Genomic DNA, 25,982 nt, shown 5'->3' with positions numbered 1-25,982 from the left:
CAGGTCTGCATGCTCCTTCCACCTGCACCTTGCTGTCATTCCCCTGCTCTCAGAGTGCTTAAAGGAGGAGCAGAGATAGCTGGAATTATGAAAATACATATTTTCCATGGAAAATTCCTATTTATCCACCGTAAGGTCAATTTCTCATTTTAAAAAGAGGCAGTTAAACCCTAGCATAGCTCTACTTTTTGAATTTGTTTGCATTTTTCTTTGCTTACTTTAATTTTGTTTGTTAGGGTGATTGTTTCTTTGTTTCATTGTTTTGTTTTGTTTTGTTTTTTGGGGTTTTTTTGGGTTTTGTTTTTGTTTGTTGCTTAGTTGGTTTGGTGGGGATTTTTGGTGAGGAATGAGAGCAAGGAAGTTCCTGGCAGCTATTTAGAAAGAAGAAATTGTTGAATGAGTAGTTGAATTTCTGTGAATTATTTCTTTTGACTCATAGACATTAAGATGAAATGTTTTGATCGACATAAAAGAGCATTGTGTTCTTTGCACGAGCCCTGGCCAAGATTTCCTGAGAGGCTCAAGGCAGTTGCTTTTTGTTTGCATTTTTTGTGGGGTTTTTTGAGTGGCTTTTTTTTCCTTCTTTTTTCCCAATTTCACATTATCCCAGTAATGGGCATGTCTGCCTTAACAGCAGCGTTTCAAGGCTTATCTGGTAGGAGGCACAATTTTATCATCCTGGGGTTTTAAAGCAGGAGTAGCCATGGGGATGTGAAATCAGTGAGGTTGTGTGGGAGACTTTTCTGCTGCTTTTGGGCTGTTTGCCACCACTCAGGGAGGCAGGGAGGGCTCCTCACGGAGGACAGGTTTCCCCAGCACAGATGGTGGCACAGCCCTGGTGGGAAACCATGTGTGACACCACCTTCCCTCCCTGCCCCTGCAGCTCACCCTGAGCTGGGGTCCCTGTGCAAGGAGCGTGGCCCTGCCAAATGCTCTGTCCTGCCCGGGGACAAGGACACAGCCTGTCCCCAAGCCCTGCCTGCTGCTCATTGCTGCCCAGACAGGTACAGCAGAGACACCTCGCAGCAGGGGACACCTCCAGGATGGTGTCAAAAGCAACATCTAACCCCTGCCCTTACATGACATTTTTTTTTTTTTTTCTTTTCTTCTGCAACTTCTGATTTTATGGAAAATATCAGAAGTTAAACACCGTTCCTTGGAGTGTGAAAGACGTTTCAGAAAGCACTGAGGAACCACCTCCCCATGTGGGTTTGATAAAACAGAAAAGAGAGACTTGAAACAAGAGCTTGGCTCAGACCACCCTAATATTTGGCAGGGCTTAGAAACTTAACCCAGACCTAAATTTTATGGTTGGCTTTAGCCCATAGTCTCATAATAAGCTGAAATAAAATGGCATTAGAGAATATCCAGCTCAGAATGTTTATCCTCAGATATCTCTGTGGAACTCAGTGCTGTAGGACTGAGGGGGACTGAAGACAAGACAGCACATAAGCCAAAAACTTTGCACTGGTATAAATATCTACCTTCCTTTTTACATTTTTCCTGCTGTTCGATCCTCTTGCCTACAAGAATTTCATTGTCCTCAAGGCAGTGCAGAATAGGAGAGAGAAATTACCCAGTGGTCAAACAAGGCAGTCACCCTGTGATGAAGCCACTCTTCTTTCAGAACATTCTAACCCATTTCTGTATCTGTTCCACCAGTTTCCTAAAGTCCCCTTGCTTCCTCTTCCCTCCCTCATCCTTGTGTCATCCAAGTGTTATTTCTGTTTAACAAAACCTTTGCTATTACTAAATGTCAGAGACTTGGTCCAAGAAAATAAAGCATGAAAATGTAAACTTGGCAGGGTAATAATAAACAATATTTTGCTCTACTTCATCAATTAGCTAGAGAATCTGCTTCAGTTCTTTCCTTTTGTAAATCCTTTGTTAAAGGGTTTTTCTGTTATGTGGTGTTCTGAGCTGCAGTGTATGAATGTAATGTAACACAACGTGTGTTAAATTCAGCTTTATAAACAAGACACTGAAGATGTTTCCTATATCTCTGTATCTGTTTCCCCTTCATCATATCTTTGTTAAAAAAATTTCCATTCCTCATCCATACTAATGGATAGAAATATCACAGGGTAAATAAAAATTTAGCAAATGTAATAGGAATCTGAGCTTTTTTACTTTTTTAGAAATCTAATACTTTTTTTTTTTTTCAGAACTACATTTCCCCAGACAACAGGCTCCTTTTCCAATACATGTGTTTGATTTGCATATACATTAAAAAAACACCCTTCAAGGAGGAAAGATCAAGATATAAACTTACATACTTCTAACAACTGAGCAACTAATTGATAACTATTTAAACAGATTTGATTCCTCAAGGTTTCTAAAATCTCTTTTCAAAGGGGGCTAAACTGTGTATGTAAATGTGTTACAAATCTGAGTTTGACAGTTTGGGACATAATGTTTTTATAACATAAATATGCACTAAACTGTAATATTAGCTTTGGGCTATATTTGAGCAGACTGCATAGAAGCTGATTTTTTGTTGGAGTTCATCTGCAGTACAAGCCTGCAACTGATTAGCATTAATTTCACCCTGCCAGGGGTGGCCAGGGGTGATTTTGCTGAGGAAAATGGACTGGGTATGTGCTTTGTGCAGCTTTGAATTACCTTGCAACTTTGTTAATTTATATTTTTTTTCTTTCATTTCCCTACCAAACATCACTGAAATTCATAGTGAGGGGTCAAGATTCATCTCCCCTTTCTTTTACACTTTACAGTGCTGATCTTTAGTTCGTGGCAGGGCGTCTTCCTCAGTCCTGGACCTTACAAACCCATCAAAGATTAATCCATCCCGTCTGCTCCTGAATGGACAAAAGCTGTCCTGAGGCTCCTTGCTGCTCCCAAAGCACAGACTGAGCCTCAATTTCTGACCCCAGCCCTGTGCTCTGCCACTAGACAAAACACCCGCTCCCAAATTTTAACAAATTCAGCTTAAAAGAGGGAGGGAGGCAAAAACTTCCAGTGTCAGAAGGATAAAATCTGGTTGCTGTGTGGGAAGGTAGAGCTGAGGAGCCTCAGCTTGACCTTGGTGATTCCATTCCCCACCTGTGTGGAGCCTGAGTGGGGATATTAATTTCCATTGCAAGGAATTAATTAATTACAAGGAATGATGGTGTGGCTGCTCTCCCAAACCCACTGGTTTGGGAATAGGAAAACTCTGGAATAGGTTCTGCCCCCAGGGAGGGACCTCCTTGCTCCCAAAAGAGACAGGAAGAGCCTGAGACACATCAGCTCAGCAGAGAATGAATGTGTGCACCTGTGACCAAGAAACTGCAGTTTATACAATGAATCCTGTAATGGAAATCGGGATTTCTACCAAATCAGAGCATGGGAAATGGATGTATTATATATCCTCCCCACAGGAGCACCAGCATTTCTATGGATTTCTCATTCAAGTGAGCAAATTTACAACTCTCCTCCACTTGCTGTGTTTTTTTGTTTTGTTTTGTTTTTAGGAATGTATTTGTCTTATTTGTATATATGTAGGTAACCCCTAAAATTCAGTGCAAGTAGTCACTTCACACACACTGCCAGTGCAAGGAGCTGCAGCACTTACCCAGGACAACAAGGTGAGGAAATAACCTCAGAAAATTAAACTCCTGTAATGATATTTTGTATGTTAATTAAGCCAGCACCACACACAATTAGCAGTTTCAAGAGTATTGGCATGTGGAAACAGCATAACACAAATTTCTGTTGATCCATATTGGGGGAAAAAATAAAAAAAGGTCTTTTCATAGGCAGAAAGAAATAAAGAAATAGGCTTCCTTGAGTTTTAGCCTAAACTGAAAAGTTTTCTTGCAGTCATTGTGAACATGGGGCAACTGTAGGGTTTGGTATTTATTGTAGTGTAGGGTACAGTTTTATGCTGGAGGGTTCATACACTCAATGGCAAAATTTTTCATGCTGGATTCCTAAAATTCCATAAAAACTGGTGACCCCCTCATTTTCACAGAGTCTCCATCTCCTTTTTCCTGCCTGCCAGAACTGTCAGATGCCACTGGCTGTCAGCAGGTACCAATCTCCCTAAAAATGAAACTGAACCTTGAAATTGTGTCCCTCCAGCATCCCATAACTGTCAGTGGGGTTGCTTAATTCTAATCAATAGAAACATATAAAATATGTTACATAAAATATAAAATATATATATAATATATATAAAATATAAAATACACTGATCTGGCCCAGGGCATATTATCCTCTTTTATTTTTACAGCTTTTATCAAAAATTTGGGATCATTGCCTTTCTCTGCTCTTCGTAGCCTAATTACTCCTAAACTTTTTTTTTTTTTTTTTGACACTTTCCTTTTGGATTGACAGTTTCAGACAATTTTTTAAACTTTTTGTTTCAGCTGCATCATTCAAGTACCATTTCTTGGAGCATGTGCAAACACAGCTCTGTCTGCAGAGCCCTGTCACAGAAGGAATTACATTGGTCTGCTGTGACTTTACTCTTGACAACACCTCTTTGGTTTTTGTCCCAGGCACCCACAAAAACTCTGTCCTATAAACTCAGTTTTTCACCAGGGAGTAGAACAGATTATCACCAGAAGACATTAGAAATAGGTGGGTTTTTGTGTATGTTTATGGTTGGAACAGCAGCACACAGAGGAAACAAATATGACATTATTAGGCTAAATCTGATTTCTCCTGCTCTTGAGAGCACGGAGTTGATTTCCTGTTGGTTTCAACTCTGCATTCCCCATTGTTTACATCCATCTGAAGACCAAATGAACAGATTAAAAAATGATTGTTTTGACAGTTTGAAAAAAAATTTGTTTATATGAAGCTTATGGATCTATTTGAGCTATTTTGAACTAAAGAGACTGGTTTTGAAAGGGATGCCTGTCTTTTTTTTTTTTCTTTTTCTTTCTTGGACCTACAGATGACATACCTCAAAGCAAGAACATGAATGCTGGTGGTTTTTTGGTTCTTGGGGAGCCACACAAAGAGTTGGCTTCTATCTAGAAGCTGCTTTCTACAGAGGCCTTTAATGGTTTTATCCAGATCTTCAAATTAATTTTACATCCTGTATTGCAAACTTATTGTGTTCAACTCTCACCTCCCTAAGAAGATAATTCTAATATTAAAAGATAATTCTAATAGAGTAAAATCCTGTTTAGTAAAATGCTCACAGTGCCAGGCATCCATGAGGAAATAAACTAGCAAAGCACAAACATAAAGAAAATTTAGTGTAGGACCGTAAAAAGCTGATGTAAATAAAATTTAATGCAAGCTGAGATTTTTTTTTTGTTTTTTTTGCTTACAGCTCGGACAACAATATCTGCCTGCTGTCACAGGCCTTTTAATATGTCAGGCTTTTGACTCCCAGGGCACTGAACAAAGAGTGTAAAACTCATGATCCATATTTTATGTGTGGGAGGAGAGTAAGGCCAGTTCAGAGAGAAGATGGGTTTGGTGATGAGGATGGTTCTCCATAAACAACATCCTGCTTTCCTCAGCACTTGACACTTCTTGCAGCTGCTGTGCCCAGACCAACCCTGACCACCCCTCAGACCACTCCTGGTACTTCAGGCTGCAGACAGGATGAAAATCATGGCATGATTTAGGACATGAACAGATCCTAAAGCTGGTGGCTGTGGAAAACTGCAGTGGGTTCCAGTTCTGAGCTTTAGATGTTGCTCAGCACAATCTCTCTGGTCTAAGAAAAGAAAAAAAGAGTTGTGGTTCCCAATCAATAAAAATGAAGAAAACACATCATGAAAATGTAAGGTATGCAACAGATTCAGACTGACTCTAATTTCAGAAAGCTAAAAGTGCCCAGTTATTATGAATGGTTTATTTAATAACAACCCCAGGAGGCCTTTAAGGCTAGAAAGAATAAAATGCTGCCACAGTGGGAGGGAAAAAAAGGTCCATTGAGGTGGAGGTCAACAATTTTGGTATTGATGGGCATGGGTTTTGTACAGGGAGCTCACATGGGAGCCATCAGCTGCTTTGCACTGCTCTTGGGCATTTCTGGGTGTAAAATGCTTTGTCCTGCTGCCAATTAACATCCTCAAGGCCACCGCCTCAGGACATCAGGCTACTGATGCAAATCACTCCCACTGTGAGATTAACTTGATTATTTACACCAGAATGTTAGAATAGGCTGATATATTTTATTTTTAGTCCAAATATTGTGGTTTCTTTTTTTTTTTTTCCCTTCCCTGATCCGTTCTGCTTTGCTCAAATACATGAAGGGGAAATTAATGCCAGAACTACATAAAGCTGCAGGGGTGTTTTAAAAATAAGCACAGGGCCATGCAAACAGAGTAATATATCTATCAGCTATACATTTCCACTGTTTTATTATTATATTTTAATAGTTATCTTTTTATTAGGAAAATTCAGTATACCATAGACTCAGAATCACTGGGTTTAGTCAACACAAGCAGGGTTGACACTGAAACCCTCACCACTTTTATTTTACTTGAAAACTTACATTTTACCATGAAGTTTTGCGAAGAAAAATTTTCTTATAGTTTAAGAAACACCACAACGTCAGAAATGAACAGCCTTACACTGTCCCATGTGAGACAAAAATCACTGGAAAACCATTGCTCCTTATGTTAGCCAGACACTGGTTAAAAATATATAAACCTTCCTTTGAGCACAGTTTGGAGCACATTTGACTGAAGAAATATGATTCCTCCTCTACATATGAATTTCCTTATTTTGGAGGAGGGACCCTGACCTTGTATCCAAGGCTGGTGCTATATTACAAAACAGTAACAGTAGAAAAGGCAGAAAATATTTTTTAAAACAAGTCTGCCTTGTGCTATTGCAGGCAGCAAAGAAATGATTTCTCATTGCTTTCCCACTGCACCTTTAATCCAATAATGAATTTCAGGTATGGATTTCTGCATGTGCACAAGCATTTGGACCATGCTTCTGGCAAATTTGCTCTGCTTCCACGTCCATCAGCATCTCCCCTTCCCAGGCACAGCAGGAAGCATTTGCAGCACAATTCCCTTGCTTTTAACAGCATAAAAATAATGAACTTTTACTGCAGAGAAAGCAAGAGCCTTGGCAGGTGAGGAGAGCTGTTTCACTCAGGTAAAGCTGAGCCTGCCAAGAGGAATTTTCCCCCTTCAGGGGCTGAGTAACCCCTGCAGAGCCTGTCCCAGTGGAGGGGAGGCAGAACACACCAGAGATTTTGGCCAGAAGAGAAGAATAAAGATTTTTCTCCTCCAGCTCATTTCTGTCTTCACTCATAACTGAGAACTTAAGCTAAACATGTAAATGTCCAGTTTTCTTTATCACATAAGTTTGAAAAGAGCAGGGTACATTCTTGTTAAAGATGAATTATGTGGGGTGGAACAACCTAAATGCACTACCCCACTGGCATGGAAACTGGGCAGGGTTTTCCAGCAATTCCAGATGGGAAGTTTCTGTGGGCTCCAGCCAGGAACGGAAGAATAGATGGGAAGAAGTAAAATAAACCCATTATGTTTATCTGGTTCCAAGAACGACTCAGACATTCTTATTGTGCAGCTGCATCCTTTTTCCTCTTTCCTTTTCCTTTTGCTTTTCCTTACCCCTTTTCCTTTCCTCCTTTCCTCCTTCTCATTCTCTTCTCTTTCTCCTCTTTTCCTTCTTTCCTCATTTTCCCCTTTTCCTCCTTTTTTTCTTTTCCCTCCCTTTACCCAATTCTCTTTTCCTCTTTTTTCTCTCTTTTTTTTTTTTTTTTTCTTTTCCCTCTTCCTCTCTCTGGATCCCTCTGGCATACACTTGCTGGCAACTGTAAGAGTCTGTGATGTGTCCTCATGAAACTTTTAGTTTACCTCTGTGTTCAGTGCAGTGCTTTGGGGAAAAAAAAAGAAAGGGTCAAACACTCTTTTACATGCATTGAAACTCATCAACTCTATATTAATTGCATAAGAAGTAAGGAAAGATGAAATTTTGTCCTCTTTAAACCTGTTTCATTACCTTTTCACTCTACTGTCTTCAAGAATAATGATGTAGAAAATGACTAGACATTACATGTAGGAGTTGTCCTGGCAGACAATATAAAGATCTAATTTATCTAATTATAAGGCTGGAGAAATGCAAACACCCTGTCTCTGGATAACTACTGGAAAATTTTTTGTCTTTAAAAGAAGATTTGCATTTGCTTGATATTCTAAAATACCCCGAAGTTTCGTAAAATTACTATTGCAGGGGAATTTGATATAATTTTACCTAGGTGAAAAGATGAAGTGGCTTCTGCAAAATGACAGGAGAAAATGAAAAACACATGGAACCCTCAACACTGTGTTTGCTCATCCCTTCTTGGCTCTTCTCACACCAGAATTTGGAATTTGGATATGCCGTAGGCTAGCGTGAGTTCTACTAGCCATGATGATGTTGAAATTTATGATTGTTGTCGTGGACTGAACAATGAACACAATGAATTCTGCTTCCTCAGCTTGCTGTTTTCACTGATGACACACAAAATCAGTGATGACACACAACCACTGATAAGATAAAATCAGTGATGGCACGATACCGGCGATAACGCAACGCCAGTATCTGACAACACAATACCAGCAGAAGGAAGGAAAAAAAAGCAGGAATTGTCTAACACCACACCAACCCCACCCAAGGTGTGGCTCAGGGTGTCGCCTACCTTCCAAATTGAGGGTCACCACTGCCGTGTCGTCCTCCAGCCCCTCGATCACCTCGCACTTGTACCGGCCGTAGTCCTCCAGCCTGATGTTGGTGATGACGAGCGAGGCGTCGTTCTCGCTGCTCTCCCGCAGGGACACCCTGCCCTGGTAGCTCCCGTAGCTCTTCCTGTGGTGCCCCATGGCCACGAACACGTCCACTTCCTTGAGGTAATCGTAGGTGAGTTTGGTCCACTTGACGCGGATTCTGTGGGTTCCTGAGCCGGCGGTGGAGGTGTGCTCGTGGTAGAATTTGCATGGCAGTGTCACGTTGCCGCCGCGGTGGGAGAAGATTTTGGCTTGCTCTGCGACCACGAGGAGACGGGGCCCGTTTTCTGTAGGATTTGAGGAGGAAAAAGGTAAACAAAATAAACCACCCGCCCTCCAATAATTGGTTTGCAGTCTTCCTTTTACAAAATGGGTGTGGTCAATGCTGTTGGTGCCTTTTTAGCTTTTTATGTTTTTCAGATTCTCTCCTGATTTAGTGTGTCGCTCTGAGATTCATATTTAGTGTTAGCAAGTTCTCCTCCCAGGGTAGGTAGATTCTTTTCCCTTGGAGAATGAAAACAATTCCTTTTCTAGCTTGACCAAAGAGAACATTTACAAGCTCCAGGCCCCAAAATTATAAACAGCAGTAAATTGAAGAGAGAAAAACAAGCAGGATGGGACTTTATGGGCTAAAGCTGGAATGGACAATTAACCCTAATATGCAAATGAAGCAGAACTTATAAAAGTGAGAGCCCCTGTGAATGCTCATGCATTTTGGGGCCATTTTGGTTCATCTTGGGTGCAGCCCTGGCTGAGCTCTTGTGCTGCCCAAGGTGGATCCATTTAGGAAATCCTTTTAATCCTGCTTTATTCTTTAGCTCTGTCCAGCCTCTGTTCTAGGTCTGCCTTCACAAGGCATCACCATTTGCATCTGCATGATCACTGCCCTGCAATCATTTTTTGGACCTGTTCAGTAAAAAGGTTTATAAACCAGTTATAAACAATTATTTGCTCAGCTCAAAGCATCTCAGTGCCCCTCACACAGGCAGAGACCATCCTATATTCATGAAGAGGGAGCTGTGTAAATGGATTTACAGAGTTGTATTGCTGCTGAATGGATGCCATCACCTATAAAAGGCTCCAAAACACTTCCCATAATTTCTTTGTTCAAGAGTTGTATATCAGTGCTTTATTTTTTATTTTCATAATTCAGTTTTTCTGGAGGATTCAGCTTATTCAGGCAGCAGCACACAAAGCTCCTCACAGTTTGGGATGCAGAGAATCCCACTTACAAAGCAGAAAAACCATTTATGCACCAAAGAGCATTATTTTACTGACATGAAAAAGTAGATATTTTAGTCATCTGTATTTGTATTTTATTCTAGCTTTTGAGTGTAAGTTCCTCTTCTGACAAGAGTAGGGAAGTCCAGTTGCTCTTCAAATGTAAAATCTGATCCTCTGCTTGCCACCCCTTTCATCATCCCAGTGTGTGTTTTTTCCTCATCTTTTTTTGGTGACCTTCTTAAAATTTGTGGCTGTTTTATATTTTGATCTCACTTTTCATGCAAACCTGTATGTGGCTGTCTCCTCTCCTCCTCACCCCAGCTTTCCTGCTTTCCTTCCCTCTAGTAGCAGATGTAGCCCTGTGGAATAATTTTGCTTAGGACAGTCAGCTGGGGCAGGTGCTCACTTCCAGCCCTGAGTCTCTGGGGCTTTTTACAGGTTGTGCTGCCTTGGGAAAACCTTGGAAAATGCAGATTTCATGTGCTGGTCAGCAGATGTACCCAAAAGTGAGAGTTTTCCCTCCTTTCAGTATATCTTGCCTCATTCTTCATGCAAACTTTTTATTTTTCTTTTGCAAAACTGACTGAGCCCATTGGGGTTTGTTGTCCTTGACCCCTGATACAGTGACCAAAACCCCAAATAAATCACCAGCTCGCCGGGGAAGCACCACCAACCTCACCCTGCATCCACAGGCTGTGAAAAAAGGCTTTGCAATCCCCTGTGCAAGTCGATGTGGCTGCCCAAAAATGAGATTCCCCACTCTGAGGCTTGAGCTGGCCCTCTCTAAATCCAGCAAAAGCTGTGGGTGAGCTCCCAAAAAAAACACAGAGGCTGCTGAGAGGATGGCCCTGTGGAGGATAGCAGCAATTTTCTGCTGGTTGGTTCAGAAAAAAGTGATGAAAAAATGTGATCAGCCAGGGAGATGTGGGTGGCTGGAGGAGGGAAGGACTGGTATGGATGAGGAGCTCCCCATGGACCTCCAGATGTCTGCCCACAGCACTGCAGGAATCTGTGGTGTGTCCACAGCAGGAGGGGTCTGCAGGGAGACTTTTGGATCTCTCCAGACACTCCCAGGCTTCTGAGGCCTGATGACAGGTCTGTGGTTAAATGAAGTATCTGCCCAAACCGCAGCCTCAGCTGGATTTCCCTCTCTGCACTGAGCTCCACCCCAGGGAATGCAGCATTTTGTGTTGATCCAAACACGTCTGAGGGTGGCAATTGCAAAGACAAGCTTGCTGAGTGCAAATGTGCATCTGCTTGGGGAAAACGGGTATCCCAAAGGGTCAGTTCTCTGTCAGGAGGTGCTGTGTCCAGAGCATTGCTGCTCTCTGCACAGGTCAGGGCTCCAGCTTCCTCAAGAATGAGCAAATTTGGGTTCTGCAAGGGTGCAGAGACCATCCTGCCTGGTGAAAAACCAAAGCAGGTTGCCCACAGCCCCTTTTAAATGATGTTCTTTTTCACTGCCCTCCTTTCCAGGGGCTCAGGGGTACTCCAATAATCCATCCTCCCCCTTCCAAGGAGAGCATCCAAGGAGAGAGGTGATCTGAGGTAAGGCACCATGGAAAGCCTTACCAGCAGTTTCCACAGGAGGAGGAGGAGGAGAAGGAAGAAAGTGAAGGCAGCCAGCACAGCTTGTCTGCAAATTTTCCTGTTTCCTTTGGGGACAAAGATGTTCCACAGTCCTCTGTCCACCTTGGGAGGAGAAGTGTTATGCTTTGGGGTGGTTATTACCGAGAAATCTGATTCAGAGCTCGGCTATGTTGGGTCTTTAATACTGAAATGGTCGAGTTAATAAATATTAGCAGAAAGGACTGGGGCAGGAGGGAGGCTCTGACTCAGGCTGTTAATGCTCACTCTTTCTAACAACTGTGCCTGTGCCAGCGGGGCCTGGAGGCTTGCCCAGAGCACTGACACCTCTGACTCCAGCAGCAGCATCCTAATTTGGGGATGCTCCTCCCTGCTGGCTGCCTCCCACCTCCTCTGGCCCTCTGCAAAAGGAAAGGAGAAAGGGAGGGAAAAAAGGAAAAGGAAAAAAAAAAAAGGATAGAAAAAAAAAAAGCAAATAAATAAAAGGAAAGGAAAAGGGGAAAAAAAAGGAAAAGGAAAAAATGGGGAAAAAAAAGGAAAGGGAAAGCAAAAAAAAAGGAAAGCAAGAAGGAAAGGAAGAGGAAAAAAGGGAAGGGAAGGGAAGGGAAGGGAAGGGAAGGGAAGGGAAGGGAAGGGAAGGGAAGGGAAGGGAAGGGAAGGGAAGGGAAGGGAAGGGAAGGGAAGGGAAGGGAAGGGAAGGGAAGGGAAGGGAAGGGAAGGGAAGGGAAGGGAAGGGAAGGGAAGGGAAGGGAAGGGAAGGGAAGGGAAGGGAAGGGAAGGGAAGGGAAGGGAAGGGAAGGGAAGGAAAGGAAAGGAAAGGAAAGGAAAGGAAAGGAAAGGAAAGGAAAGGAAAGGAAAGGAAAGGAAAGGAAAGGAAAGGAAAGGAAAGGAAAGGAAAGGAAAGGAAAGGAAAGGACAAAGCTTTTCTCATCCTGGAATATCTCCTTTGACCCTGGATGTTCCAAGGGAGATGTGACACTTGAAATGTGCCTCCAGCGCAATCTTTGCAAAAGCCAGTTATTTCCTTACAGAAAATGGGATGATGCGCCCCTCTCACTGGAAAGACAATGAGGCAGAAAATTACATTGCTGCTGCTGCTTCTTCTGGACCTGGGAGAGGAGGGAGGACCTCTGGCTTTCAAGGAAAAGCAGATGTCAGACTGAGGAATGAGGCACAGCTTGGGCTAGAACACATGAAGGCAGCAGGGACTTGGGATTGAAAATGAGATGACAGGGGTTTGGCAAGAGGCCTAGAGGTCTTCATTATCCAGTAGCCAGGGAGAGACAGGGCCAAATCTACCTAAACTGCACATTTTTGGGAGTATGGCAGAATGAATGGTCTCACTCTTCCTGGAGTTGACAAATTAAAAAAAAAAACAAAAAACAAAAAAACAAAAAACAAACCTCAAAGAAACCAAACACAGAACAAACCAGAATACTTTCATTTAAAATATGTGATTGTTTTACTGGTTTTACTGTTGTGAAACTGAGCTCAAATGAGCAATGCATTCTGTTTCTTGGGTAATCAAGGATTTTCCTGGGTTAACAAGGACTTCAACAAGGGAAACAAGGACTGATCTGTTGTGAAACAGTGATGGGAGATGCAGCAAACACTGGTTTGGAGGGTGGTAGCCCCCTGGCTGCTCCCCTCATGGGCATTCTGACAAGGCTGATCCTTGTAAATAAAATCATTTATATTTTAAAATATAACAAATATTTTCATTTCTCTAAATGGCAGGAATATCTGGAAGGTGACTGCAAGAAGGAAAAAGGATGGGACACCCAAGTGTGGTCACGGAGCCCAGGGTGTCACTTGAGGAGGATTTCTGAGAACTTGTGAGGTGAACAGCCAAACAACTGCAAACTCTGAAACCCCTGGGTTAGAGAGGGCTTAACCCTCATTAAGGATCTGTCCTTACAGACAGCACAGTTTGGATCTTGGCTGGGGACAAGGCAGGAGACGTGTGTCACTGCCGAGCCTCAGATGGTGGAAGAGCAGAGCTGGGCATCTTCCAGCTGCTCCTTCTGCTGGGGACAGAGGTGGCAACACCCTGGGGAATGGCTCTGGCCTCCCCTCCAAGGGCAGAATTGGCATGAGAAAGATTTGAGAAGGGTTTTTCACCCTTCCAGGCACATTTCGCATGGTCAGACAGGCAGCAGCCAAGCTGTTAGCACAGAATCAGGCCCCAGTGGTGACTAATTTGCAATATTTTTTCCACACCAGCTTCCCTGCTATTGATTCTGACAAACTGTGGTCTTTTGCTAATCCTCTTGGTGCAGTTAGAAGGATGAAAAAGGCAGCACAGTGAGCAGGGTTTGTCCAGGATGCAGAGGATGTCCAGGACAGAACATGACTCTGGGAGCTGCTTTCCCCAACCTGCAGGGAAAGGCTGCCTGACAGAAATGAAAACTCACTTTAAAAGCTGATTTTTGGGCTGGCTTTGCTGTATCTCATTGGTGCCAAATCTGGTATGAACTGCAGGAGAAAGGATATTTTGCTACCTTAAATGAAAAGGCACAGGCTGAGCACCTGTTCTGTCCTCCTCCTCCTCCTCTTCCTCCTCCTGCCTCCTTAATTGTTGGCTGGTTGTGATTTTTTGGTAGGTTTTTTCTATTTTTTGATGTGTGTTTTTTTTTTTGTTTGTTTTTTTTTTGTGTTTTGATTTTTTGTTTTTTTGTGGTTGGTTTCTTGGTGTGTGTGGCTTTTGGGTTTTTTTTAAATTATTTTTGTTGTTTGTTGTTTGTTTTTTATTTTGGTTTTGGTTTTGGTTTTTATTTCTTTTGTGTGTGCGTTTTAATTATACTTTGCTGTGGGATTTTCTCCTGGCTTCCCTTCTTTATTTTTCTTCCTTAACTGGGTTCTGCACACCTGAATGATGGCAAGCCAGGTTTGGAGGGCGTAGAGGATGAGAGTCACACCCCAACCCCTGGCAAACAGCTTTACCTGCTTTATCCACCAGGAGTACCCACAACTTATGCTGAGCTGGCCACAAAAATTGATTATTCCAGCATCTTCATGGAGTGCCCCACAAAGTGACAGCGGAGGAAAAGATGTGAATTTTTACAGGAAAAGCAAAATCACAAGCCAAGGATGACATTACAGGAGTGCTTTTTCAGATAAATGCGTGTATTCCCTAAATGTTCCACACTGCTATCAAGCCCCTAGCTTAATATTATCCTATGCCATTATGTTTTAAATATACAGAATTGTTTCTGGTTTTCCTGTAGTGTTTCCAGGGACTTGAACTCATGCTAAAATATTCTCACTTTTCCCACAGCACCGGCAAGTTGTTATTCTAATTTTTTTTTTTTTTGTTGTTATCTAAAATGTCTGCTTAAAAATCATAATTTCTGTGGCAACAATGATTCTTGTTTTCTGTAATATGTAGAGAAGTGCATTATTGATGAAGCAACATCACTCAAAGAATACTGAGGAAAACCATGAAGGAAAATCACAGATAGATTTTGCACATAATGCAATTTTTTTCTATATGTATTTTAACCAATTACCTTTTTGCTTCTGCTTTTGGAAAAAAAAAAATCTAAAATCTTTTATATATCATCTGTAAGCCAAAAATATAGTTTTTTGGCTCAAGAACTAAAGCAGTTTTGCTGTGTCATGAGAAAGAAAAGGCAAGGATCCAACTCCCATGTTCCTGCCCCTGAACAGACAGGATAGAACAGCCCCAACACACTCCTGTTTAGTTTTGATATAAAATTGGTAGGAGAAATGCTAGATAAATCTTCGTTTCAAGCTTCAGTTTCCAAATAATACTACAGCTGAAAAATGCCTGGTTTATATATGGCAGAGAAGAAATCTGTCTTTGTAAAAAAGGCATTACAGGGCTGAGATAAAACATTTCTCAGCTGATTCCATCTCCTCATCTTGAGTAACACCTTGTGGGGGAGTTGTTAAAGAGGATATATTAACTCAGGTTTGGGTTTCTAGGAGACCTAAGGAGACCTAAGAGCACATAAAACCATCAGGGAACTAACAAACTTCATCTCTTCTAAATTATTGCCTTAAATAACTTCTAAGTGTGTTTTGCTTGGGTGTAGATAAATTTCACAGAGATCAGGTGTCGCGGAGCAGAACAGAACAGAAATCAAGGCAAAGTCTCTGCACTCCTTCCTCACAGAAATAAATCTTCATGGGTGGCATGAGGGCTGTTTGACAAAACCAAAATATTACACAGAAACTACATAGAGCCCTTCCAGTCCCTTAATCACCCCTACATGCTATTTATAAATATGGAATTCCACTGACGTAACCAACAAAGGCAAATTAACAATTTAAATTCGTGTTCCATGTGAACCCTTGTGTTTCTGTAATAATATTTTTTTTAATAACCCAAATACCCTGGCACACATCAGTTAAGGTCTGCTCCAGAAGATGCAGTCCAGGATGCCTTCAAGGAGAGCACATTTTTGTTTTAATTTTTGTTTTTCTTTGTATTTGGGTTTGTTTGGGTTTTTTTTTTTTTTTTTTTTTTTGGTGTGGAATTTCTGCTCTCTGCTAACTTTTCTAACCCCTGCTGTTGCAACAGGCCAGGAGGAGGGAAGCAGGTTTTGTGGAAATCAAAGAAAAAAACTCAGTTGCAACAAGAGACAGAAAAACCCATTGTGGCATCATCAAAATTGTCCTGAATAGCAAAACAAAATGGCAAGAAAAAAGAAATCCAGACATAAAGCAGAAAACATAAAGGCAAGGACATGGAAAGAAGTCAGTATAATGGAAAATGGAAAAATGCAGAAAGGTGGAAAGAAGGAAAGAAGTCAAAACTAAAGTGGAAAAGCATGAAAGTAACCAAGATTATCTTGAGCAGATAGAATTGGTGTCAGGGGTCAGATGAGCAGTGTGTTTATGTTTTATCATGTTTTTCCATCAATTTATCTTTTATCATGGTTTTGGCTGGTCCAGAAACTCTGTTCAGATTCTTACTCTCTGTTGGTGCTGACTTGATTTGGATAAAAAGAAGTGGACTGTAAATAAAACTCATTATACTGGAGAATAAGTTGGTCAAAGATTTCCTCTGCCTTCTTTATTGGTTAATTGATTTAACTCATTTGTGAGTGCTTAGTTTGGTTTGTTTTTTTTTTTTAATTGTTGTTTGTTAGTTTGCTCCAATTGGGCAGCATTAAAAAGTTTGCTGTTCATTTCATGTTGAAGTATTTTTTGGGCATGCATAAATAAATCTGTGCAGAGATCTTGGTAAGCAAAGGGGTGAACGTTTGCACCTCAAATATAGCAAAATGAATGAATATGAATATTAATTTCTTACATTCAGAGCAGCTACACCCAGGGGAATACCCTTCTCTCCAAGGGGAGCTCTGTCTTTTTTTGGATAATTGGTCAGCAGGCAGATGAGCAGATGAGCAGATGAGATGGACAAAGTGAGCACTGAGAGGAGTCACCCTTCTCAGAAGACAGAGAGACTTTGCAGATCTTCAGGAGAAAAAATCTGAGTCTCTAATGACATTTCTGTGCTGGGAGCAATGTTGTTTTCTTGTGGGTGTCAATGCGGTGTGGCGATGCTTCAGCCCCATTTTTACACTCACCAGATTATTTCTGGTGATTATATTCTGCTTGTGGTTGTGGCTTTTTCTGAAGAGTGGAACTGGTGTCGCCCTGAGAAAATAATGGGGTTTTTCTAAGGTGTGGGGTTTCTGGGGTTTTATTTTTTTTTTTTTATCCCCAAAAGTGAGACTGGAATGACAAACTATGAGAGGAAGGGGGCAGGGTCAAGCAGCCTGGATAAAATATCAGACTGACCAAAACCATGAAATCCAACACAGGTTTCAGCAAAGAAAACAAAGCCACAAAAGACATAAAATGCAGCTTTACATATAAATTTTATAAATGTATAAATTTTGTGCATCAATAGTGGAATGAAACCAAAGGAGAAAAAAAATATATATAAAGGAAGCAATTGGGACAGAGGAAATAAGCTGAAAAGACTGTGAAAAGTAGGGAGGTAAAACTGTCTTGCAGATGAGAAATTTTGTTCAAGTCCAAATTAACTGTATTAACCAAAAAGGAGAGAACCAGGAGCTAGAACTGACACTGTCAGCAGGAGCTGCTGATGAAACCAGCAAATCATTTCTAGAGAAAAACTGAAATATTTAAAAGAGAACATAGACATAGAACTTTGTCTACTGCAGCGTTAGAGACTGGAAAAACGATCATTCAGTAAAAATAAATAACTTTCTTTTCCAGAGAGTGGACATTTGACAGGCAGAGCTCTGTGTCCATGAAAACAAAGTATAATTGCAGAGCAATAACAATTTATGAAATACTGTTCTGGCTGACAAATATTGAGTTTGAGGGGGGTGTGAGGAGATTTTACATTGATGGAGGGGCAGAAAATTTGGGTACCCAGACCTGCTGGTATTGCTGTGGCCTCACCTGTCACTTGAGGACAGCACCAGGTGTTTCTGGACAGCAGCAAAATAACAAATACATGTAAATAAAGTAATTTGATCATTGACCTCAGCAGCAAACAGGATTTTAGAACAAGTTTGGAAGCAAAATTGTTGAACAACAGGAATAGAGTCAGTTCTAGAAAGAGGGATAAAATTAAACAGATATTTGACAAAGAAAGTCAGAGTAGTCTGCTATCAGGTATGTAACAAAAACAAATGTGTAAGGCTGAGGAATGTGATGCATCATTTGCTTAGAGCTTAGGGAATTTAATGATACGGAAAAAATATATTAAAAAGGCCAGTGAACTGCCTGCAGTACAATTTCTGAAATATTTCCACTAATTTTAACTTATAAAGTAATTGTGACTTTTGGATAAATACAATTTTCACATGGCTTATTAAGCAGCACTGAAAGGAGGAGAGTGGGTATTTAAAGCACTTGAAGAAAGAAGGGTGGAAAAATTAGGATAACATTTAATGCTGAATGCAAAACCCAGCTTCTTGAGGTCTAGTATGAAGAATTACTGATGTAGAGCTTGTAGTTGTTAATTTTGAGTGGCAGTGAGGGAGACTGACTGCTAAATACTGTCTACCACCACTATGGATCAGCACTGCAGCACAGCTGGGAACAGCAAATTTGATCCAAGGTGTGAAGAACAAAGCATGGAAATGGAAAACAGAAATACTGAGGCCAAATGAGGATTTTATCTGGAACGAAATCCTGGATGGCTGCACTCAAGGAGTAGGAATTCAGATGAGAACCAGTGTAAATATGAATTCCTGACATCAACAGGTTACAATATCCAATTAGGACAGTAATCAGGAGGTGATACACTTAGAGAATAATTTGAAGAAGAACACTCAAATGGTAGCTGTGGGGTTATGGTGTTATCTTACTGATGTATTAAAGCCTCAATGAAGAAAAAATATTATTGGAACCCAAAGCATGAGAAGAATTAGACCATAAAATAACTGTGGAGGATTAGGAAGGTGTTTTCCATATCAGAAAAGTAGGGTGCAGAACCCCTTTGCAGTAAGAAGACCTGAAACCCAGCTTTTCAACAAATAAAACTCAGCCTACAGGAGATTACATGATGTAAAGAATGAGGAATGTAACCCACTTTCCTTCCCTGCCTCAGGAAATCCCTTTCACACCTTTTGTAATCCCAAAATATTCCCACCCTGGCAGAGTTTAGCCACACATCTCCAGGATTTCAGGTGTGGAGAGGAATGCTGGATTTGTTAATGTGATTAAAAAAACCACCTGAACATCTTCTACTGTGTTCCCTAATCTCCATCCCATTTTCCAGGTGTGGATTTTTTTATCTTCTTCTTTTTTTGTTTGTTTGTTTTTTTATTAATTTCAGGATTGGGAGAGAGGGATCCCAGCCCTGGTGGGATTCCACAATGCAGAGAGGAATGGCAAAAATCAGAAGCAAAAACGCCCCAGCAGTTTCAGTCTCTTTGATTTGGGGTCTGCCTGTGCATTTCAGAGCCTGAACCATCTGGAAGACTTGTGGTGGAGCTCAAATTTAAATCTTCCTCCAGCCCTCCTTCAAGGAATAAACTCTGGAGGTACAGGTGAGTTTTCACGGGGAGGGAGAAGGGCTCACCTTGAAACTTCTGTTAGCTTTGAACTGTTTGGGTTAGTAACAATGACATGTATGACTCCTGAATTACACTAAAGCGCTATCACACTAATTTAATTTTCCAAAAAAAAGTCAAGCTCAGAGACAAAAAGCTTCATTATACAAGGAAAGGCAAACTATATATTTATTAGACATCGATGTCTGATTTGAAATTTGCCCTGGGATAAAAGTGCTCATCATCTCAGAGCAGTGACAGATCTTCATTTTGACATCACACCTTCACTTGACCTTCATCCCAAGTCTCCTCAGAGGGAGAGCAGCTGCCTCTTACTCCTTGCCTGACCTTGACAATCCGTGTTTTAATAGGTACAGGGTGCCTTTAACTTCTGTGACTTTCCAGTGAACTCCTGAACATCCAGCCCTTCCTCATACCCTGCTCCAGCTTGGCAATTCATATTTACACAAACAGCACAATTTTTCTGGCTGTTGAAAGAAATAAACCAAACTTTAAAAAGAGAGAGGGGGAGTGAGAGAGAGACAGAGAGAGGAGGGGCAGTCATCCTGCGTTTCTGAACTTTGCAAAATTAATTTTAGCCATGCTCAAGGAAGGTAGGGGTGAACGCAGGAAAATCCCTGTTCATTCTGCCTGTCCTCACTGCATAAATCCCCTGATTCTTCTTATGCAGGATAACCCTCCACGACTGAAGCTGGGACTGAAAAAACAGCTGCATTGTGCTGCAGGCTCAAATCCTCCCACAGCTATAATCTCTGGGACTCAAACATGAACCAAACAGGATTCTGCAGGAGGCCAGGATAATATTTAGTGTGAACTAAAGGTATCAGGAAAGGCATATTTCCTTCAGGGTAAGTTAATTTATTTTTTTTTTTTTACTGGTTTAGTTTGCCCAGTTATGATCTCTGATGCGCTGAGCCTTTTTAAATAAACCACAGCAATAAATATCTGTGCTGTGGAGAGCTGTGTATGGCAGACCTCTTAAAATCAAATCTATTGTACAATAAAGTATTGAAATACAAGTATTTCAACCCACTGCAGTTGTTTATTACTTTAGGATGCATGCTTTTTCTCTTTGTCTTAAATCATGCTGTACTTTACTCACTAACCTTTGCAAGGTTGTGACTAAGTGCTATTAAACAGTGCAACTTTCTTTTTTTTGGACTTTACTTAGGGGAAATAATATTTAAACAGAACCAGAAAAGAAAATGTTCGGTCACTAGTAATACAAGTATTTAAAAACAGTGTGACAGCATTTTAAAAAAGTAAATTAAGGATCATTAAGCACATTATTCTGTTTCCCTCAGCAACATGCAGATATTGGTATTTTCTCACTTATTTCCTTACCTTGAATGTGAACAATTCTTTCATGCTCCAGGCTTGAGTTGCCAGGGTGAGGTTCAGCCCCACAGGCAGAGATCAGCACCAGAAAAAGTAGAGTCTTCATCTTTACAGCCAAAAGAGTCTTCTTCACTGTAAGAGCATCACATACGAAGAGGATTGTGAATTTTTGGGAACCTTTTACAGTGTTGCACTGCACAACTTGTGAGAGCAGTGATGTTCCAAGGTTTTGTTTTGTTTTTTTTTTAATGCATTGAACCCACTCAGCTGGCAGAAGTTACAACAGCTGCTAATTTTTTAGGCATGAATATTGGACCATTCTATTGTGGACTTTAGCTAAGTGAAAGTGGTGATCTCTGCCTATGCAGGAATGCAACAAGGGAAAAAAAAGAAAGTGCAGAGACAAATACTCCTAAGCCAAACTCCTTGCAAGACCACACTGAAGCAGCACCTGTGCTTCAAAAGAGGTTCTGGTGTACTTTTGATTTTCCAGACCTACTCTGCATCTGGTCTGCAAATACAATTAAAACAATGAAAGCTCTACCACTGTATCTCCATCCACTCCATGATGCAATCTGCTGGTGATAGGTTTTCAAGATTAAAACAATTTTCTTGTAGGTTTTGGCATTGCCAATCAAGTCTGCAGCTTAACTTAGCAGTCAGGGTGGCAAATGTGCTCGAGCTAAGCAGTGAAGATGACAAAACACTTATTAGGCTGAGTAAGGAAGATAAATTTTACTTCAGACCGACTTACCATTAAAAAAAAAAAAAAACAAAAACTGAACATACAATGAAATGTTTGAAAGTACAAAGTAGGTTAGAGTTGAATATGCTACCACTGCAGTTGCCCTGATTGATTTTTCATTCATTTCCACCTAGAATGCTGACGCACTCACTGAGTGTGCCAGGTAGGGTCTCTGCAGTCAGCAGAGCTCAGCGCTGCAGGGAAAAATCTCTGCCAGCCTCTGAGAAGTAATTAGGCAAATGAGGACCTGAAATAGAAAAGGAGGCATAAAATACAGGAGGTTTTATGTGCAGGGTTTGGGCTGCTGTTGTGTTTTATGGCTGTAGTTTTTGTGAATCTGATTCCTTGATCAGATATAATAATAAAATAAATAATAATAATAATAAAAAGGTAGCTATTTCCCAACTTTGTCTTTAAAGAGAGTTGGATTTCCCCCCACCCCCCCATCATCAAATAGTGGTGTCATTATTAATATTATTTTTTTTTCTCAAATGCACAGAGATAATTCTTTCCTCCTTTTTTTTCTCTAATAAAGCAAGAAACAGATAAAACTCGCAGAGTGCTCAGTCAAAACCAGGGTCTAGGCGTGAGTTTTGAAAGCAGCTCCCTACCCCCAGACAGGCACAAACCCTGAAGTGCTTCAAGTCCAGATCTAAATGCCGTAACCTGACCCAACCTCCGCTGCAGACTGAAATGCAGAAATCCTATTGCCATTTTTCCATATCAGAACATGCACGTTTTACTTGCCTGCCCTTCCATTTCTTCACAGCCAGCTTGGGTGGGAGCTCAAAACCAGTTCAGCATCCTTTAATCCTTCCTTGTGGAGTGCCTAGAGGTGGGACAAGTGCTGGCTGCACTCTCTTTCCCAGGTGGTCCAGGCTCAGTAAATCAAGCCTCGGCCACTCCCTCTTTCCTGGAAAGCCTGGGAGGCTGGTGACCTCCATCTGGGACAGCAAGGACAGATGTGGCTCCCTCTAGAGCACATCAGCCCGAGCCTGGGCTCAGGGAAGGTCACTCCAGGGCAGCTGGGTGCTCCTTCTGATGCCTCAGGGTTTTAGCTTTTATATTTTTCCAATCCTGTTCTGCTGTAGGGTATCACTCTATATTCCAAATTGAGTGGTAGTTGTTGTCTTCATGTTTTTGGTCAGACAAAGCAATCCCTTTGGGCCTGAAACTCAAGGACACCCAACAGCCTCAGGCACCAAAAGTATAAACAAATGTGAATTGGGGGAAGCAAAGTGCAGGTCAATTACTTCAGTACCTGGAGCTGGAATTGGAGGATTAACCCCTGAAATGCAAATGGACCAAACTCAAAATTGTGTGAAAAACTCATAACCACTATCCATTTTGGGTGTAGCCTCTGGGAGGCTTCTGAGTGTCCAAGATGCCTGATTTTATTATCTTAATCTTGTCCAGCCTCTGCTCCAGGCAGCAACTCCAAGGCATCAATCCTGCCTGGGACATCACTCGTGTGCCACCACCCTGCCCTGTCCCTCACAAACCCCACGCTTTGTGCTCCCCCTCAGTGTGCAAAATCCTGTAGATTTGGGTTTTTCTCTCTTTTGGGCTACTGGCTAACTTCTGACAGTTATTTTTATTAATGATTTTTATTGATTCAGTAACGAAAGAGCTTTGGCTGGGGAGGCAAGGTCTGTGGGAGTGATCCCACCTCCACCTGCAGCTTGGAGGCAAAACCTCTGGGCTCTGAGTGAGGAAAAGCCCACAGGGGCTCTGCACATCAGCCTTAGCAGCTCACTGGAGCTTTGGCTTTACTTCTAGCCACAAATCTGCCCTTTTCTGTGACAATAAACAGTGACAGGGCCTTTCCTGGGGACAGCAGCCCCATCTATTCCATCTATTCCTGCGTGCACAGGCCCTGCTCCCTTTCCTTCCCTACACTGATGGGGCAAACTCCTCCATGCAGAACCATCTGGTGATGATTTCCAGAGCAAATCGTTTCAGGATGAAGGATGCACCTTTTAGGGGTATTCACCTGTACCTCCGGGCAGGTCTGACCTGATTTTAGAGTATTTATGTGATAGCATCACACAGGCAGGGTGAGAGTCTGTTTTTCCTTTTCCTCAGTGTCCTCCTGAACAATCCCACATGTCACAGATGTTGGCAGCCTTCTGGCTACAGATCATCACGGGGTTTTTTTGATTTTTTTTCTGTTTGTTTGTTTCTTTTTGGGGAGGGGAATTTACCCAAGAGGGTGGCATTTTAGATTTGTTAAAAGGCAGGATTGTGAGGAACGACCTGGTACCACTCTCCTCCTCTCCTCCTGGGATTCCCCACGATGGGATTTGAGCCAAGGCAACATTTCCAGTCCAAGAATCTGACCCCTGGTGGTTTGTAGGTTATCCAAAAAGCAATTAGCCAGAGGAATTCACATCCTCAGCCTCTAGCCACAGCAATAGAAGTCAGACTCCTTTTCTCCTTTTCTGAGGACCTCAGGGGAGACATGATAGGTGTGGAAGTTTTCATATTATAATTAATAAAATCTTGGCTGGGACTAGGTGATTTTTTTTTTTTTTTTTGGTAAGGAATGGTAAAGATTAGTCATACTGAAGAAATTCACACTGGTTTAAATTACTGCAGGTTATACATCTGCTATCTCCCTGGACAGGCACACAGAGAAGCTGGGAAGCAGTTTTAAAGGGAGAACCTCAAGGCTTAGGGAAGTGTTCAAGGTCACTGCACACTCAGTGTTGAAATTCTCAAGTACTGCTCATTCTCAGACACATTTTGAAGTTCTGACATTAATCACCATTCTTTAATACTTACATACCCTTAATTAATCTACTACTGGTATATCCAAAAGGCTGTTGAGCACCAATTTTTGTATTTTAATATAATATTCTGAGAGTTTACAGAATGCTTTCAAGCAATTTGGCTGCATAAGTGACAAGCATCTCTCTGAAGGGCAAAACACTGAAAAACAGCATTACCTAACCAATGTCTGTTTTGAATAGAATAGTATTATTTGAATAGAATAATATTATTTACTTTTGCAACTGCTGTCTAGATGCAGAACATGAAAACATCCACTGTGTGAAGACAAAGGCCACCTACTTCAATATTTTCTCTCTGGTAGTAGTCAAAAGCCTTTAAAGTGGAAAGATCTTTGTTCACAGGAGGTAATTTTTGTCTTATGTGAAGAGATGATGATTTCTTACATCAAATGTTTGTTTCCCTGAGTTGCAAGACCTGTGGAAGCCTGAACTGAAAGTGGCACAAGAGAAACCCAAACTCCTTGGGCAGAAAGAGGAGGCTTCTTTCTGCCTTTCTGTGGAGTATTCCAAATTTGGTACACTGAGGCTTAGCAACTAAAGGGATCAATGGCAGCTAAAATAGGGAACAGAATCAATAAAATCAGTCTTGAAAATTCGGGGTTGAAATAACCCCCTAATCTGTGGGCTATTCACACCCATGCACAAACCTACTGTATAATATAAGCCTTTACATGCTCCTATCTGTGGACCTGGTGTTAAACAGAGAGAAATATCTATTAATAGAGCAAAATGTGTATTTTGAAGGAGATGGTGCCAGAAGCAGTAATGAAGGGCCTGTCATCTCTTGTGGGATACCTCTGGCTGCCCTGGCAGGTCTGGGACCCTGGCAGGGGTCAGGAACCCCCCTGGACAGAGCCCCCAGAGACACTGGCTGTGATCTCTGGCCATGGAAAACAGTTTTCAACCTTACAGGATGAATTACCAGCTCTGAGTGTTTGATATAAGTCATAAGTAAGTGTGGCACGGGTGCAAAAGTAAAATTTTAGGATTCTAGATGAGGGGTCCAAAGGGGACAAGATGGAGGAAATTGGGTGTGCCTTGTCCTTTTTCTCCTTCTTCATGCCCTCCATGTCTCACTGTGGTGTTGGCATTTTTCTGTTGGTTCAGGCTGGGGACACACTGTCCAACGTGGGTGACAGATATTGGCACGTTCTTGTAAATGCAGCCCAGGGAGTTTCTGGTATTTAATGTTTGTAACATCCCACTGAGGGCAGAGCCCCACACGCTGCCCTGCAGGACAGAGCTGGGCAGGGCAGCAGAACATGTGAGAGATCAACAGAATAAACAACCTGGAAACCAGCACAGACCAATTATGGCTTCTGCTTTGGCAGCAGGGCTGACAGACAGAGACTCTCTACAATCCCAGGGACATTTAAATATCACAGATTCTGACAATCTTTAGGCACTTCTGGTAGGTAATAGAATAATAATAAGACCAGTCCAGGCAGTACTCACACATTCCCTTCAGCAGCTTTTCTTAAAACTGGTAACTTGCAACAGAACGCTTCAGTCCAGCTGATTAAACAGATTTCTGCTCAGTCCCAAGGCTGCTCAAGAT

The 25,982-nt window shown here is 41.6% G+C and overlaps 1 protein-coding gene across 3 annotated transcripts in view; it reads right to left on the bottom strand.

Moving 5' to 3' along the window:
* Positions 1 to 21,019, bottom strand: part of HAPLN1 (hyaluronan and proteoglycan link protein 1) — a 31,285-nt gene extending 10,266 nt beyond the window's left edge. The window contains exons 1-3 of one of the 3 annotated variants that reach the window (XM_077790094.1): positions 20,894 to 21,016; positions 17,904 to 17,906; positions 8,627 to 8,998 (exon numbers count right to left, since the gene is read on the bottom strand). In XM_077790094.1, the coding sequence (XP_077646220.1) occupies positions 8,627 to 8,998; positions 17,904 to 17,906; positions 20,894 to 20,993 (475 nt within the window). In that variant the 5' untranslated portion in view covers positions 20,994 to 21,016. Of the gene's footprint in view, positions 1 to 8,626; positions 8,999 to 10,169; positions 10,173 to 17,903; positions 17,907 to 20,893 lie in introns of all 3 variants that reach the window. The other 2 variants (XM_077790093.1, XM_031507407.2) reach the window with 2 other exon arrangements.
* Positions 21,020 to 25,982: the final 4,963 nt, after the last annotated feature.

Source organism: Lonchura striata, chromosome Z (assembly GCF_046129695.1).
Source record: "Lonchura striata isolate bLonStr1 chromosome Z, bLonStr1.mat, whole genome shotgun sequence".
Classification (NCBI taxonomy): domain Eukaryota; kingdom Metazoa; phylum Chordata; class Aves; order Passeriformes; family Estrildidae; genus Lonchura; species Lonchura striata.
This window is presented reverse-complemented; position numbering and strand designations above follow the sequence as displayed.